The sequence below is a fragment of the Petromyzon marinus genome, chromosome 80 (genome assembly GCF_048934315.1).
Source record: "Petromyzon marinus isolate PM22_M1 ecotype Great Lakes invasive population chromosome 80, UKy_Petmar_22M1.pri1.0, whole genome shotgun sequence".
In the NCBI taxonomy this organism is placed as follows: Eukaryota; Metazoa; Chordata; class Hyperoartia; order Petromyzontiformes; family Petromyzontidae; genus Petromyzon; species Petromyzon marinus.
The window spans coordinates 274,193-291,234 of NC_133746.1; the positions used below are offsets into that span (position 1 = coordinate 274,193).

Below are 17,042 nucleotides of genomic sequence, written 5' to 3' on the forward strand. Positions count from 1 at the left end.
TGTATAGTAGGTAAAATAAAATAAATGAAAACAACTAAATTAAATCACGACGTTCCGGAGGCAACACAAGCTTCCGTCTTCAGGTGGAACAGTCACAGCAGAATATCTGTATCAAGTGAGGAGCTCTGAGACACCCGGGATTATATACACAGGTTAAGGGGGGGGGGGGGGAGGAGCCAGGAAGGGACGTAGGTGGGGAGGGGGAGGGGCTAAGTTAAGCCGCCTTTTGTTATCCTGCAGGGGGTTCGGGGGGAGCGATGGCGCGCTGCACGAGAGCGAGTACAACCCACTGGTAGAAACGGAAACGGCTGTACAATTATAAGGCAGCTAAAGTTTGACTTGGTTGATGACATCTTTCCAATGGTTGCTCAATTTAAAGCCATCCTCTCGGTTGAAGTTGTGTCTATGTTTGTTTTATATTTGGATGGCTTCATGGAGAAATCTTTGGTAATTAACTGGGAGGTTTGCGTAGTACTTTGATATCGGAGAAAACAATGTCATGATAACCTGCTGTGTTGAGACAATGATCAGCCACTGCCGAAGAATTCGTTCTGCCAACAGCATAACAGCATAACAAAAGGCGGCTTAACTTAGCCCTCCCCTCCCCACCCACGTCCCTTCGTGGCGTGTGTAGTGTATATTTGTGTAGTTTATAGTAGTGCAGTGTAAAGCAGTGTTGTGTATAGTAGTGTGTAGTGTATAGTAGTGTATAGTGTATCGTAGTGTATAGTAGTGTATCGCAGTGTATCGTGTATCATAGTGTTTAGTAGTTTATAATTGTGTAGTGTATGGTAGTGTAGTGTAAAGTCGTGTATAGTGCCGAGTAGTGATTAGTCTATAGTATTGTATAGTAGTGACAGTGTATAGTAGTATATCGTGTGAAGTAGTGTATAATAGTGTAGTGTTACATAGTGTAGTGTATAGTGCAGTGTATAGTGGTGCAGTGTATAGTAGTGTATTATATAGTAGTGTAGTGTATAGCAGTAGGGAGTGTATAGTAGTGTGTAGTGTATATTAGCGTATAGTATTGTATCATAGTGTTGTGTATAGTAGTGTACTGTATAGCAGTGTAGTGTATAGTAGGGAGGTTGTACTGTTATAGTTGACGGTGTTGTGATGTAATAGTTTATGTTGCTTTGACGATGTAATGTCATAGTTGACGGTGTTATGATGTCATAGTTCATGGTGTTGTGATGATGTGATTTCATAGTTAATGGTGTTGTGATGTTGTGATGTCATAGTTGATGGTGCTGACCGATGGGGAAGTGTCCAACACCCGTGATGTCATCACCCTGGTGAAGGAGAACGCAAGCAACCATCGGTTAGACTTACTACTCACTAGTTCACTCTCTGGTTCGCTCACTAGTCAACTCACTCAAAAGCTAACTCACTCGTTCACTCACTAGTTAACTCACTCACTAGTTAACTCACTCAATAGTTAACTCACTAGTTCACTCACTAGTTCACTGACCAACTAGTTCACTCACTAGTTAGCTCAATGGTTCACTCACTCACTAGTTAATTCGCTCAGCACCTCACTTACTCAGCTACTCACTCACTCAGCTACTTACTATTTAGTTCACTCACTCAGCTTTTCACTTACTCAGCCACTCACTCAGCTACTCACTCACTAGTTAACTCACTCAGCTACTCATGCAGCTACTCACTCACTCGTCCACTCACTCACCTCCTGGTGTCCCACAGTGCCAGCCTTCATCGGGGCTACTGCCCTCTACTAACAGCACTTGCCCCAACAGTCTGTTAGAGGCTACATGGGTGATATTTGCCTCTGTGTTTATAGGTGCTCGCTAACAGCAATTGCCCCTACGGTCTGTTAGAGGCTACATGGGAGATTTGTGTGTGGATCTTTGTGTGTGTTTCTGTGTGTGTGCATCTGTGTGTGTGCTTCTGTATCCGGCAAAACAACCCCCTACCTCCTCGGTGGTGCCGGACAGGAACGCTGTGAGCAGTGCCATGGGGGGAGGACTAATTCCCCTCATGGCATTTGTAGCCACCACAGCAGCCAAGAGGGCCTCTGAACGGGTACGAGGGGCTGGTAACCCCTCCACCTTCAAACAGATTAGCATGACACTACGAACAAAAAATATCTAGCTAAGCTTGTGCACCGGGGGACAGGCGTCTATGACGTCTCCTGGCCAAACCCCATTTGGTGGAGCCAGGAAACTGAAACCTTACCCTCGGGGTTCCTCCAGAAACAGCAAAAAGCCACTGCGGGTGGCCACGTGGAATGTTCGAACGCTCACTGCGGAGGAGAGGCTGCCACTCCTCTAGCGGGAGTTGGACCACTACCGCCTGGATCTCTGCGGTATTCAGGAGGTATGGTGGACCGGTTCTGGCGCCTGCCACCATTAGGGGTGGACAGTCCTCTACTCGGGGCAGGAGACTGCCAAACAACAGGGTGTGGCTCTTCTTCTGAACAAAATAATCAAGGGGACGTGGGAGCGTGGTGGTGAGGTGTGGGATGCTCTAAGCCCCAGGCTACTTTGGGCACGCCTTCCATCAACCGGAGACGAGGAGTGGTGGTCGTGGTTACTTATACCCCCGCCGAAGACGAACATCCGTCGAGGGATGCAGGCAAGGCTGATGAGTCAGATGCCTTCTATGAGCTCCTGTCACAGGTGCTAGCTAAAGTGGCCCCTCAGGATAGAGTCATCCTGTTGGGTGACTTTAATTCCCGAGTCGGTCATGATGCTGACAACTTGGCTGGAGTGATTTGAAGGCATGGGCCAGATCAGCTCCATAACAATAGTAGGCTACTAGACTCCTGTACAACCCATGTGCTTATAATTACCAACACGCTGTTCGAGCATGGGTGCATCTGTCAGCATCACGGATGCACGCCAGGTGTAACCAAACACATCTACTGGATATCCTTGACACTAGCACCTACCATCGAGCTGATCTGCCCAACTGACCATCGGCTTGTCATCTGTAAGATGCGCCTGCCATTCTTCTACTCCGGTGGTGGGTGTACACCCAGGACCCCATTCAAAACCACAGTGGCCTGGTTTCAGCTAGCTGATGAAAGTTGCAAGTGAGAATTTAGCGCTTGCAGCTGGGGTTGGCATCGTTCCCCCCTGCCTCCTAATGCTTGAGGAGAAATTGGCGAGGTTTAGGACCCGTGGCTCATAAAGCTGCAATAGCTGCTTTGGTACACGGTCCAAATCTCCACAGAGACCCTGGCTGACAAAGGAGATGTTCTTGCTGGCTCAGAAAACGCGACAGGCCCATTTCCACCGTATCCAGCATCCCACATCAGAGAATGAGTGGGCTTACTGCAGTCTTCGCTCGGAGTTTCGAAATAGCCATGAGGCGCTGCAAGGATCGGTGGTGGTCATAGGTTACTGAGGAGATGGAGTCTGCCTCAATACCCCGTGATCACAAATCACTCTTTAACTCCATCAATAAAGTAACTGGCAGCACCACACCTATCACTATCATTATGGGAAATAACGGTGATCAAATCTCTGACCCCCAGCTATATGTTTGCAGATTTTCTGAGCATTTCTGTAAGTCTTGGGGGAAGGGGAAATCCCTCAGCCTGGAAAACATCATGAGGCAAACTCAAATATTGGAAGAAGTAGTCACCCGCTGTGAGTGACTGCTTCAAGTGCCATCTATTGAGGAAGTACAGAAGAGAACCTAGAGTCTTAGACCAGGAAATGCTGCAAGCAGAGATAATCTCTGCTCTACATGACATCATAATAACAGTCTGGACCACTGAACAGGTTCCGCAGGAATGGAAGGATGCCCTGATGGCCCCCCTCTTTTAGAAGGGGGACCGCACAGCCTGTAACAACTACAAGGACATCTCCCTCCTCAGTGTACTGGGAAAGGTCCTGGCAATGATTATTCAACATCGCCTTGCCAGGCACGCTGAGGAGAGGCTTGCAGAGCCCCAATGTGGTTTCAGGCCAGGGTGTTCCAGCACAGATGCCATATTTTCTGTCTGTCTGCTACAGCAGAGGTGTAGGTAATTCCAACAGGACATTCATCTCAAATTTATTGACCTGGTAAAGGCCTATGATACCATCAGTAGGCCTGGGCTCTGGGTTGTTCTTTTTGCTTTCAGAGTCCCTGACTCTGTGCTCACAATAATTAAGGACCTTCATGATGGTGGGCAGGCCTCGGAGTCGGACCCATTCCCTGTTCACCTTGGGGTGCGACAGAGATGTCATTTGACTCTCACATTAGTTTACATCTATTCCAACCACGTAGTTAGTGAAGTCTTTGATGGCTGATCGATGCCCTGGTGCGGTTAATAGATGGCTCCCTATTGGTCAACCACGTTATGTATGCTGATGATCTGGTGATTGCTGCTCACTTAGAGGAGGAGTTAGAGGCGCTGCTGCTGAACCTGGAGCGGGCCACTAAAAGGTGGAACCTTACCATCAGCAACAACAAAACTAAGCACATGCCTGGTTATTTTGTGCCATCAAACACTCCACCCCCAAAACTCCCAATTGGTGATGTGGACAGAGTGGAGAGTTTTCCATACCTGGACAGGGTGCTCATGACCGGCTCCAGCTTGACAGCAGAGGTCTCAAGCTGAATCAGCCAAGTGACAATATAATTTCATCAGCTGCATAACGCTGTGTGGAAGCTACTTGGTTTACCGCGCCAGAAGTTTGGGGTCTTCTCAGCTAAGGTCATGCCCTCCCTTCTCTATGTTTGCAAAACGTGGACTCCTCTAATGGAACATCTTCATCGATTGGAAACATTTAGGCTGGCCTGCCAACGATCCATCCTGGGTTTAACCAGGCTGGATTGTGTGAGGAGCTCACAAATCTTCGAAATATCTGGACTTCTACTTAATCGAATGTGGAAGATGGCGGCGCACACAGCTGCAGCAGCTCAGTATCTACCCGGTCGGTGCCTTGTATGGTTGTTTATGTACGCATTATGTCTTGTTTTGTGTACATTTTGTCGGGCGAGTAACACCTTTAGCCGGCACGATCTCCTTAAGATCGGACTATGTTACGAACGGAGTGTTACAAGCGAGTTTCTCCGTCTTCACAAGATTCCGGTGGAGTTAGCGAGGAGCCCCGGCTCTCCGTGGATCATCATCCCGGCAGGGAGGAGGCGAAGGTGGCGTAGAGAGAGAAGGCAGAAGCGAGGCTGCAGGGCCGGTGCGCTAGCCAGGCTACGGAGGCAGCCACTCAAACCACCGCTACCCAGCCTATTTCTCACGAATGCCAGATCCCTCGCGAACAAAATGGATGAACTGAGGCTACAGACTACAGCCATTGAGCTAGAAGGCTATACAGCACAGCGCCATGACAGAACAGTTGTCTCCGGTAAGAGCAGAGGAGGGGAGCTCTGTGTGTGCGTGAATAACAGCTGGTGTACTAACACAGTGACTGTAGACAACCACTGCTCACCAGATCTGGAGTATGTGACTGTTAAATGTAGGCCCATTTACCTCCCAAGAGAGTTTACTGTGGTCATGATAACCTCTGTTTACATCCCACCGGATGCCAATGCTAACTCAGCTATTGGACTTTTACATGGCAGCATTAGCATTCAGCAGAGCAAGTATCCTGACGCTGTGCAGGTTATAGCAGGGGATTTCAACCATGCAGACTTAAAGGCAGCGCTCCCTAAATCCCACCAGCATGTTAAGTGTGCTACTAGGGGAACTCAGACTCTGGACAAGGTCTACACCAACATCAAACTAGGCTACAGGGCTAGACCACTACCACACCTGGGCCAGTCTGACCATTTGTCCCCTGCTTTTGATCTCTGTATACGCCCCCATCAAGAAAACGGCTCCAACCATCACAAAAACTGTCACCACCTGGCCTGAGGGTACCACCCAACAGCTGCAGGACTGCTTTGATAGGATCAATTGGGGGCTATTCGAACATCAGGACCTGGAGGTGTTCACAGACAGTGTATTGTGCTACATTAAAAACTGCATAGACACTGTCACTGTGGACAAACGCATTCGGGTCTACCCCAACCAGAAGCCCTGGATGACCCGGGAGGTCCAGCAGCTGCTGAAGGAGAGGAACATCGCCTTCAAATCTCGAGATAAAGCTCTCTACAGCACAGCCCGAGCTAACCTGAAGAGAGGCATCCGTGAGGCCAAAGCAGACTACAGGAGGAGGATTGAGGAACGCCTGGACAGTAACGACAGCAGGCAGGTGTGGCAGGGAGTTCAGCACCTCACCAACTACAGGGCCAACCTCGGAGCTGCTGATGGTGACACCGCTCTGGCAGAGGAGTTGAACCTCTCCTTTGCCCGCTTTGAGGTGACACCACCAGGGACAGCATCACCAAACCCCCACGGTCCACGGCAGCTGGAACCTCAACGTAGAGGAGCACGAGGTGAGGCTCACGCTGTGGGCCATCAACACGAGGAAGGCTGCGGGACCTGACGGCGTCCCGGGACGTGTGCTGATGGACTGTGCTGACGAGCTGCCTGGAGTCTTCACAAGGATTTTCAACCTGTCTCTGGAACAGTCCACGGTACCACCCTGCCTAAAGTCCACCACCATAGTCCCCCTGCCGAAAAAACCCCCCCACATTTCCAGCCTCAACAACTACCGGCCAGTAGCACTGACGCCAGTGGTGATGAAGTGCTTTGAAAAACTTTGTCCGGAGTCACATCATTGCAACATTTCCCCGAAGCCTTGACCCCCGCCAGTTTGCCTACAGAGCGAACCGATTCACGGAGGACGCCGTGGCCACAGCACTACGTGCTGCACTGTCACACCTGGAGCAGCAGGGGAGCTGTGTGCGGATGCTCTTCATGGATTTCAGTTCTGCGTTCAACACCATCCTGCCACACAAACTGGTGGTAAAACTGGGCGACCTGGGGCTTCCACATTCCACCTGCATGTGGATACATAGCTTCCTCTCGGGCCGCAGACAGAGGGTCAGAGTGGGCCGTCGTACATCCACGGCCCTGAGCCTCAGTACTGGCTCCCCCCAGGGCTGTGTACTGAGCCCCCTGCTCTACTCCCTCTACACACATGACTGTGCCCCCGTCCACCATAGCAACACCATTGTGACGTTTGCTGATGACACCACAGTGGTGGGGTTCATCTCTGGGGGGGGGGGATGAGTCTTCCTACAGGGACGAGGTGGAGCGGCTGACAGCAAGGTGCAGGAGCAACAACCTGCTCCTTAACACCGCAAAGACCAAGGAGCTCATAATAGACTACAGGAGAAAGAAAACGGACACTCCACCACTAACCACCAACGGGGACTGTGTGGAGAGGGTGGCAGACTTCCGCTTCCTGGGAGTGCCACATTGGGGAGGGCCTGACCTGGAGCGCCAACACCTCCGAGCTACTGAAAAAGGCCCAGCAGAGACTTTACTTCCTGAGAATACTCAGGAAGAATAACATCACGCAGAAACCGCTGGTGTCCTTCTACCAAGCTTCCATCGAGAGCATTCTTACATACTGCATCTGTGTTTGGTACACCAGCTGCACAGTGGCTCAGAGGAAAGCACTGCAGAGGGTCATCAACACGGCCCAAAAAATCGCCGGATGCCCTCTCCCCACACTGGAAGAACTACACAGCTCCCGTTGCATCAAAAGAGCGCACGACATTATAAAGGACTCTTCTCACCCTGGACACTCTCTGTTTGAGCTGTTGCCATCAGGCAGACGATTCAGATCAGTCAAAGCAAGGACAAACAGATTCAAACACTGCGTTTATCCTACAGCAATGACCACACTCACTACTGCTAATTAATTATTAAGTAACACTGTTTACAATTGACTGTAAAATAGGGATGTGCAATGACAAAATGTGGGTATGTGGGTATACTTGGGCAGTTTTTATATATAATTTTTTTTATTATATTATATTTTTATTTATTGTTTTATTTATTTAAATTTATGAATGATACACTGACTGGTGAGCATTTAAAATTTCGTTGTACTGGTGACAATGACAATAAAGGATCTATCTAAATTTCCATCGGTGAGCTCCTCCGGCAGGCAAGGCTGCGTTGGCTGGGTCATGTAGCCTGCATGCCCAGCCACCGCATGCCGAAACAGCTTTTGTTTGGCCGGATTGAGGGGGCTAAACAGGCGCGGCACGGGCTCGAGAAGAGATGGAGTGATGTGGTACAGGAGGACGTGGAGCTGAGTGGACTTGCCGATGACTGGTACCAGCGGTGTCAAGATCGGCCTCTGTGGAGGAGGCTCGTGAAGGACGCTACTGGGCAGTTGGCGGCAGTCGTCCTCCAACAACAACGGAGGGCGGAGGAGCGACGCTCACAACAACGAGCAGAGCGCCGAGTGGCTAAAGCACAGCAGGTTGGCACAGTAGGGGGCACAGGTGGTGCATCGGCCAGTCGTCTCAGTCAGTCGACCCGTGGCACCTGGGTCTGCCCCGTGACCTCCTGCCAGCGGGCGTTCAACACTTCCCGTGGCCTCAACGTGCACATAGCCTGGCACAAGCGTCGTGGTGACGTCACCGCCACTTAGTGGCGAATGGCGGTTGTTGTTGTGTATATGTGTGTCCGTGTGTCTGTGTGCGTGTGTGTGGGGAGCGACAGTGTAGCGGTTAGCGCGCTGCGCTATGAACCTGGCGACCCGGGTTCGATTCCCGCTCACGGCCAACACCAGTGACGATTATCTGAACCGGTCCCGGGCCTCCCCTAGGTCGACTCAGCCTCAAATGAGTACCTGGTGCGGTGTGTAAATATCGCCACTAGGGAGACAAAGGCGGTCGGGCCTGGTGCTGGCCACCCACCCCCTCGTGTACCGTTCCGGTCTTAATAGGTGCTCGCTAACAGCACTTGCCCCTGCAGTCTGTTAAGGCTATAAGGGGGATCTTTGTCTCTGTGTGTCTCTGTGTGTCTCTGTGTGTCTCTGTGTCTGCAGCTGCTTCTCCTTTGGAATCGGTGACGGTGCCTCCACGGAGCTGATCAAGGGGATCGCCGCCAGCGGTGGAGGGACGGCCGAGTTCATCACCGGCAAGGAGCGTCTGCAGGGCAAGGTGAGTGCCGTGTGCCCCTAGGTCCGCTCAGACTGAAAACTGCCAACACGGAGACCCCGCAGCTGAGACAGTGCCGCTCAGACGCCCGGGGACTGGGCGTCTCTCTCTGTCTCTCTGGCTGTCTGTCTCTGTGTCTCTCTGTCTCTGTGTCTCTCTGTCTTTGTATCAGTATATCTGCGTCTCTCTCTGTCTCTGTCTGTTCCTGTGTCTCTTTCTCTCTCTGGCTGTCTGTCGCTGTATCCCTCTGTCTTGATATCTCTCTGTCTCTCTGTCACTCTGTGTATTTGTCTTTCTTTGTATCTCTGTTTTTCTCTGTGTCTCTGTCTTTCTTTGTCTATCGCTGTGTCTCTCTCTGTCTGTCGCTCTCTGTATCTGTCTCTTTGTCACTAAGTCTCTCTGTCTCTTTCTCCGTCTCTCTCTGTCTCTTTCTTTCTCTGTCTCTCTCCATGTCTGCCTCTCTCCGTGTTTCTCTGTCTTTGTATCAATCTGTCTTGTCTCTGTGTCTCTGTCGCTGTGTCTCTGTATCCCTCTCTGTCTCTGTCTTTCTCTCTCTCCCTGTGTCTCTGTGTCTCTCAGTCTTTCGACCTAGGGGAGACCCAGGACCAGTTCATTCGGTTCCCGCTCACGGTCAACACCAGTGACCATTTTCTGAACCTCCCTGTCTCCCTCCCTCTCTCTCGCTCTCCCTTCTTCTCCCCCCGCCCCCTCTGCCTCTACCTGTCGTTCCCTCTCACTCTCTCTTCCCACCTCTCTATCCCTCTCACTCGCGCTGTCCATCTCTCTCTCAATCTCCCTCTCCCTCCATCTCCCTCTCTCTCCATCTCCCTCTCTCTCCATCTCCCTCTCCCTCAATCTCCCTCTCTCTCAATCTCCCTCCCTCCATCTCCCTCCCTCCATCTCCCTCCCTCCATCTCCCTCCATCTCCCTCCCTCCATCTCCCTCTCTCTCAATCTCCCTCCCTCCATCTCCCTCCCTCCATCTCCCTCTCTCTCAATCTCCCTCCCTCCATCTCCCTCCCTCCATCTCCCTCTCTCTCTCCATCTCCCCACCACTCGGTCCATCTCCCCTTCTCACTCTACTTGTCTCTCCATCTCCCGTCCTATCTCTCTGCATCTCCCTCCCTGCCTCCATCCCTGCCTCCCTTCCTCCCTCACCCCTTTACTTGTCTTTCCATCTCCCTCCCCCCCTCTGTCTCCCTCACTCTGTCTGCATCTCCGTGCCCACCACCCCAGGTGCTGAAGGCCCTGAAGTGCGCCCTCCAGCCCACGCTGACCTCCGTGTCACTCTCTTGGAGCCTCCCACCGGGCCTGTCGGCCGTCGTGGTGCCCGAGGTGCCACGCAGCATCTTCCTGGGCGAGCGAACCATCCTCTACGCACAGCTCGCTGGCACCGTGAGACCGCACGCAACACGCGGGGACACGGGGACCTGCTTAGACACGGCGAGACATGGGGACAAGTCTAATTGAGCGTCGGGAAGACCGGGTCCCAGGGTCAGAGTCTGGAGTGAGACTCGGGGTGACCTTGGTCTCTGGGTCAGAGTGAGACTCGGGGTGACCGGGTCTCTGGGTCAGAGTGAGACTCCGGGTGACCGGGTCTCAGGGTCAGAGTGAGACTCGGGGTGACCGGGTCTGTGGGTCAGGGTGAGACTCGGGGTGTCCGGGTCTCAGGGTCAGAGTGAGACTCGGGGTGACCGGGTCTCTGGGTCAGAGTGAGACTCGGGGTGACCTGGTCTCTGGGTCAGAGTGAGACTCGGGGTGACCGGGTCTGTGGGTCAGAGTGAGACTCGGGGTGACCGGGTCTCTGGGTCAGAGTGAGACTCGGGGTGACCGGGTCACTGGGTCAGAGTGAGACTCGGGGTGACCGGGTCTGTGGGTCAGGGTGAGACTCGGGGTGACCGGGTCTCTGGGTCAGAGTGAGACTCGGGGTGACCGGGTCTGTGGGTCAGGGTGAGACTCGGGGTGACCGGGTCTCTGGGTCAGAGTGAGACTCGGGGTGACCGGGTCTCAGGGTCAGAGTGAGACTCGGGGTGACCGGGTCTCTGGGTCAGAGTGAGACTCGGGGTGACCGGGTCTCTGGGTCAGAGTGAGACTCGGGGTGACCTGGTCTCTGGGTCAGAGTGAGACTCGGGGTGACCGGGTCTGTGGGTCAGAGTGAGACTCGGGGTGACCGGGTCTCTGGGTCAGAGTGAGACTCGGGGTGACCGGGTCACTGGGTCAGAGTGAGACTCGGGGTGACCGGGTCTGTGGGTCAGGGTGAGACTCGGGGTGACCGGGTCTCTGGGTCAGAGTGAGACTCGGGGTGACCGGGTCTGTGGGTCAGGGTGAGACTCGGGGTGACCGGGTCTCTGGGTCAGAGTGAGACTCGGGGTGACCGGGTCTCAGGGTCAGAGTGAGACTCGGGGTGACCGGGTCTCTGGGTCAGAGTGAGACTCGGGGTGACCGGGTCTCTGGGTCAGAGTGAGACTCGGGGTGACCGGGTCTGTGGGTCAGGGTGAGACTCGGGGTGACTGGGTCTCTGGGTCAGAGTGAGACTCAGGGTGACCGGGTCTCTGGGTCAGAGTGAGACTCGGGGTGACCGGGTCACTGGGTCAGAGTGAGACTCGGGGTGACCGGATCTCTGGGTCAGAGTGAGACTCGGGGTGACCGGGTCTCTGGGTCAGAGTGAGACTCGGGGTGACTGGGTCTCTGGGTCAGAGTGAGACTCGGGGTGACCGGGTCACTGGGTCAGAGTGAGACTCGGGGTGACTGGATCTCTGGGTCAGAGTGAGACTCAGGGAGGGACTGAGTCTCACGTTCAGTCTCCCAGACTGGGCCTCTCATCTCTACAGGCTCCGGCTGCCCCATGGCAGGGCGAGGCAGTGCTCAAGTACTCCCTAAATGGGGAGTCCGTGGAGAACCGGGTTCCCATCACCAGCCAGACCGCCAACCCTGACGAGTCCCGGTATGTAGCCCCCCTCAGTCACCCACTTGTTCACTCACCCACTTATTCACCCATCCGATCGTTCACCCATCCACTCGTTCACCCACCTGCTGATTCAACCTTCCCACTCATTCACTGACCCGTTCATTCAACCACCCGCTCCTTCACCTACCCACTGATTCAACCTCCTGCTCGTTCACCCACTCCTTACTTCACCCAACCACTCATTCACTCACCCGCTTATTCACCCACCTACTTATTCACTCACCCACTCATTCACCCATTAATTAACCGAGCTCCTCATTCACCTACCCGCTCGTTCATCCACATGCTAATTTCACCATGATCTAGTTCATCCACCCACTGATTCATCCACTCATTCACCCACCCACTCATTCACAAATCTGCTCATTGACCCACCTGCTCATTCACCCACTCACTCATTCACCCACCTGATCGATCACCTACTCACCCGCTCATTCACCCACCCACTCATTCTCACCCACTCATGTGAATGAGACTCATCCCTGATCTCGTTATTTCTCACCTGGTCTCACAAAAACCCAACTCGGAGCTTCAACTCCCTTTACACTCTGCTCTCAGTTGCTGCATTCCACACTATTTAATCTAAGTGCCATCGCTTTCAATCATGGTCTCAGGGTCAGAGTCTGGAGTGAGACTCCAGGAGGAGAACGGGCCCAGGGCCAGAGTCTGCAGTGAGACTCAGGGAGAATGAGACTCTCACTCGTAACAGGTGACAGAAGGAGGAGACCTTAAGTCACATTCCTTGCATGACACTCAAAAGTTCAAGGCGGGATAAAAAAATTACCCCGAGGTTCCCAGACATTAGATGATGATTTCGATTTAAAGCGTTCGTGACTGCAAGGATTCATCTTCTTTGGTTCTTTCGGTAAAGTCACCAGGTAGAATGAGAATAAAATAAAGAAACGTCGTGAGAATATCATTGCGTTATTTTATTTCATCAATTTATTATTTTATTCTCATTCTACGTGACTTTACCGAAAGAACCAAAGAAGATTAGATGATGATGTTGACTTTTCAAGCTCATCAATCATCGTACTGAAACCATTCACTTGATGAAGCTGGTTAGGGGAACCCAGCAACATGACAGGACCAAGGAGCAGCAGCAGCAGCAGCTCAGGCAGACCCAGAGAGTGAGACTCTCAGCGAGCGGTTCTCAGGCTCAAGAGTGAGCCTCTACAACCCCCCTCCACCGTGACCTCTCCCAGCACCACCCTGCACTGGCTCGCAGCCAAGGCGATGATCCGCCACCTCGTGTCGGGTCCCAACGCCCCCGACTCTACGCCGGCGCCGGGCGATACGGAGCAGCGGAATAAGAATAATGAGGAGGAGGAGGCCAAGGCTCGCCGGGAGCGAGTGGTGGCGCTGAGCGTGGAGTCGGGCATCGTGTCCCCCTACACGGCCTTCGTTGGAGTGGACATCGACTCCCGCCAGCCACTAGGGGCCGCCATGCAGGAGCGCCCCACCCCACGCCATCACTTCTTCCGTGGTTCAGGTTAGAAGCGGGGGGAGGTGGGTGGGTGGCTTTGTGTGGTCGGTCTGTGGGTCAGTGGTTCTGTCAGTCAGCGTGTGGGTCAATCAGTCTGTGGGTTTGTCAGTCGGACGGTCTGTCTGTCTGTCTGTGGATATGTCAATTGGTCGGTCTGTGGGTCTGTGATATGGTTTGTCAGCATGTCACTCAGTCTGTGTGTCAGTCTGTCGATCTGGCAGTCGGTCAGTCTGTGGGTATATTAGTCAGGCGGTGTGTCTGTCTGTGGGTCAGTTACTTGGTCATTGTGTCTGTCTTTGGGTAAGTCAGTTGGTGTATCTGTTTGTGGGTATGTCAGTCGGTCAGGGTGTCTGTCTGTGGGCATGTCAGTCAGTCGGTGTGTCTGGGGGTATGTCAGTCGGTCAGTCCCTGTATGTCTCTCTGTCTCTCAGCCTGTGTTGTCGTTTGCCGGTCACTTAATTGCTGTGTCTGTGCATCTGCCTAGTCGGTATGATAGTGTGAAAGTCGGATGGTGCGTTAGTCAGTCAGTGTGTTAGTAGGTCAGTTTGTTGGTCAGCCAATGTGTTAGTAGGTCAGTGTGTCAGTAGGTCAGGGTGTTAGTAGGTCAGTGTGTTAGTAGGTCAGTGTGTTAGTAGGTCAGTGTGTTAGTAGGTCAGTTTGTTGGTCGGCCAATGTGTTAGTAGGTCAGTGTGTTAGTAGGTCAGTGTGTTAGTCGGTCAGTGTGTTAGTCGGTCAGTGTGTTGGTCGGTCAGTGTGTTGGTCGGTCAGTGTGTCAGTCGGTCAGTGTGTTAGTAGGTCAGTTTATTAGTCGGTCAGCTTGTTAGTCGGTCAGTTTGTTAGTCGGCCAATCTGTAAGTAGGTCAGTGTGTTAGTAGGTCAGTTTGTTGGTCGGCCAATGTGTTAGTAGGTCAGTGTTAGTAGGTCAGTGTGTTAGTAGGTCAGTGTGTTGGTCGGTCAGTGTGTTAGTCGGTCAGTGTGTCAGTCGGTCAGTGTGTCGGTCGGTCAGTGTGTTAGTCGGTAAGTGTGTCAGTCGGTCAGTGTGTTAGTCAGACAGTGTGTTTTGCTGGCCAGTGTGTTGATCGGCCAATATGTTGGTCAGTGTTATAGTTGGTAAGTGTGTTAGTCAGTTTGTGTGTTAGTCAGTTTGTGTGTTAGTCAGTTTGTGTGTTAGTTAGTTTGTGTGTTAGTCGGTTTGTGTGTTAGTCGGTTTGTGTGTTAGTCGGTTTGTGTGTTAGTCAGTTTGTGTGTTAGTCAGTTTGTGTGTTAGTCAGTTTGTGTGTTAGTCGGTTTGTGTGTTAGTCAGTTTGTGTGTTAGTCGGTTTGTGTTAGTCAGTTTGTGTGTTAGTCGGTTTGTGTGTTAGTCAGTTTGTGTGTTAGTCAGTTTGTGTGTTAGTCAGTTTGTGTGTTAGTCGGTTTGTGTGTTAGTCGGTTTGTGTGTTAGTCGGTTTGTGTGTTAGTCAGTTTGTGTGTTAGTCGGTTTGTGTGTTAGTCAGTTTGTGTGTTAGTCGGTTTGTGTGTTAGTCGGTTTGTGTTAGTCAGTTTGTGTGTTAGTCGGTTTGTGTGTTAGTCAGTTTGTGTGTTAGTCAGTTTGTGTGTTAGTCGGTTTGTGTTAGTCGGTTTGTGTTAGTCAGTTTGTGTGTTAGTCGGTTTGTGTGTTAGTCAGTTTGTGTGTTAGTCGGTTTGTGTGTTAGTCAGTTTGTGTTAGTCAGTTTGTGTATTAGTCGGTTTGTGTGTTAGTCGGTTTGTGTGTTAGTCGGTTTGTGTGTTAGTCGGTTTGTGTTAGTCACTTTGTGTGTTAGCCAGTTTGTGTGTTAGTCGGTTTGTGTGTTAGTCGGTTTGTGTTAGTCAGTTTGTGTGTTAGTCAGTTTGTGTGTTAGTCAGTTTGTGTGTTAGTCGGTTTGTGTGTTAGTCGGTTTGTGTGTTAGTCAGTTTGTGTTAGTCAGTTTGTGTGTTAGTTGGTTTGTGTGTTAGTCAGTTTGTGTGTTAGTCGGTTTGTGTGTTAGTCAGTTTGTGTTAGTCAGTTTGTGTGTTAGTCAGTTTGTGTGTTAGTCGGTTTGTGTGTTAGTCAGTTTGTGTGTTAGTCGGTTTGTGTTAGTCAGTTTGTGTGTTAGTCAGTTTGTGTGTTAGTCAGTTTGTGTGTTAGTCGGTTTGTGTGTTAGTCAGTTTGTGTGTAAGTCGGTTTGTGTTAGTCGGTTTGTGTTAGTCAGTTTGTGTGTTAGTCAGTTTGTGTGTTAGTCAGTTTGTGTGTTAGTCGGTTTGTGTGTTAGTCAGTTTGTGTGTTAGTCAGTCTTTGTGTTAGCCAGTTTGTGTGTTAGTCAGTTTGTGTGTTAGTCAGTTTGTGTGTTAGTCAGTCTTTGTGTTAGCCAGTTTGTGTGTTAGTCAGTTTGTGTGTTAGTCAGTTTGTGTTAGTCGGTTTGTGTGTTAGTCGGTTTGTGTGTTAGTCAGTTTGTGTGTTAGCCAGTTTGTGTTAGTCAGTTTGTGTGTTAGTCGGTTTGTGTGTTAGTCGGTTTGTGTGTTAGTCAGTTTGTGTGTTAGTCAGTTTGTGTGTTAGTCGGTTTGTGTGTTAGTCAGTTTGTGTGTTAGTCAGTTTGTGTGTTAGTCAGTTTGTGTGTTAGTCAGTTTGTGTGTTAGTCAGTTTGTGTGTTAGTCAGTTTGTGTGTTAGTCAGTTTGTGTGTTAGTCAGTTTGTGTGTTAGTCGGTTTGTGTGTTAGTCGGTCAGTCTGTTGGTAGGTGTTTTTTTAGTTCAGTGTTTCGTTCAGTTGGTGATGATGATGACGTAGTGAGGATGACGTGGTGATTTTTTTTTGCAGTGCCCATGCACATGATGGACTTGAATTCATTGGATACTCCAAGATCCACTACAACATGTGCGTACCACATACACACACACACAGATGCACACACACACAGATGCACACACACACACACAGCGACATGCACAAATACACACACAGCGACACACACAATACACAGAGCGACACGTACAGATACACACACACAGCGACAAGCACAGATACAAAGACAAATAGATAAAGATCCCCCGTTTAGCCTTAACAGACTGTAGGGGCAAGTGCTGTTAGTTTCAGTTTATTAGGTATAGCCCGTGAGCCATTCGGCTCCTGAATCGGGTGCAACCGCAACAAAACAAAAACATGAACAAGAAAACATCTTAAAGTGACTACGTGCAAACAGAAAAATCCAGGAAAAAACTGCAGTCTTCCAGAAAAAGCACCGTACACCAACGCTGTGTGCAAAAATCCCAGTGGGATGCAAGTCAAACAACAAACAACAACCACAAGACAACTTAGATTAAAGCCATCAGTCTAACTCCGTACTACAACAAACAAACAAACATGGCCAAACCAAAAAACTTTTCGAAATCACCAAAATAAAGCCATAAGCAATGTAACAGTGATCATAGGAACTGTGACCGAATTTTCACAATAAACGACAGAAACAACATGTACCACCAAACCCTGCAGCCATAGCTGGCTGCATGAGTCACTCCACAACAGCAGGAGCATCAGTAGGAGTATCAACATTTTTCAATGCACCTTTAAGATCAGCACACTAAATCAAAACACAAGATCATACTTTTCAACGGTCATCC

The 17,042-nt window shown here is 50.9% G+C and overlaps 1 protein-coding gene across 1 annotated transcript in view; it reads left to right on the forward strand.

The window, feature by feature from the left end:
* Nucleotides 1-16,592, forward strand: part of LOC116958613 (von Willebrand factor A domain-containing protein 5A-like) — a 53,890-nt gene extending 37,298 nt beyond the window's left edge. The window contains exons 10-15 of the mRNA XM_076057274.1: nt 1,242-1,321; nt 8,868-8,982; nt 10,215-10,373; nt 11,810-11,922; nt 13,152-13,438; nt 16,243-16,592. Coding sequence (XP_075913389.1) covers nt 1,242-1,321; nt 8,868-8,982; nt 10,215-10,373; nt 11,810-11,922; nt 13,152-13,438; nt 16,243-16,496 — 1,008 coding nt within the window. The 3' untranslated portion in view covers nt 16,497-16,592. The remainder of the gene's footprint in view (nt 1-1,241; nt 1,322-8,867; nt 8,983-10,214; nt 10,374-11,809; nt 11,923-13,151; nt 13,439-16,242) is intronic.
* Nucleotides 16,593-17,042: the final 450 nt, after the last annotated feature.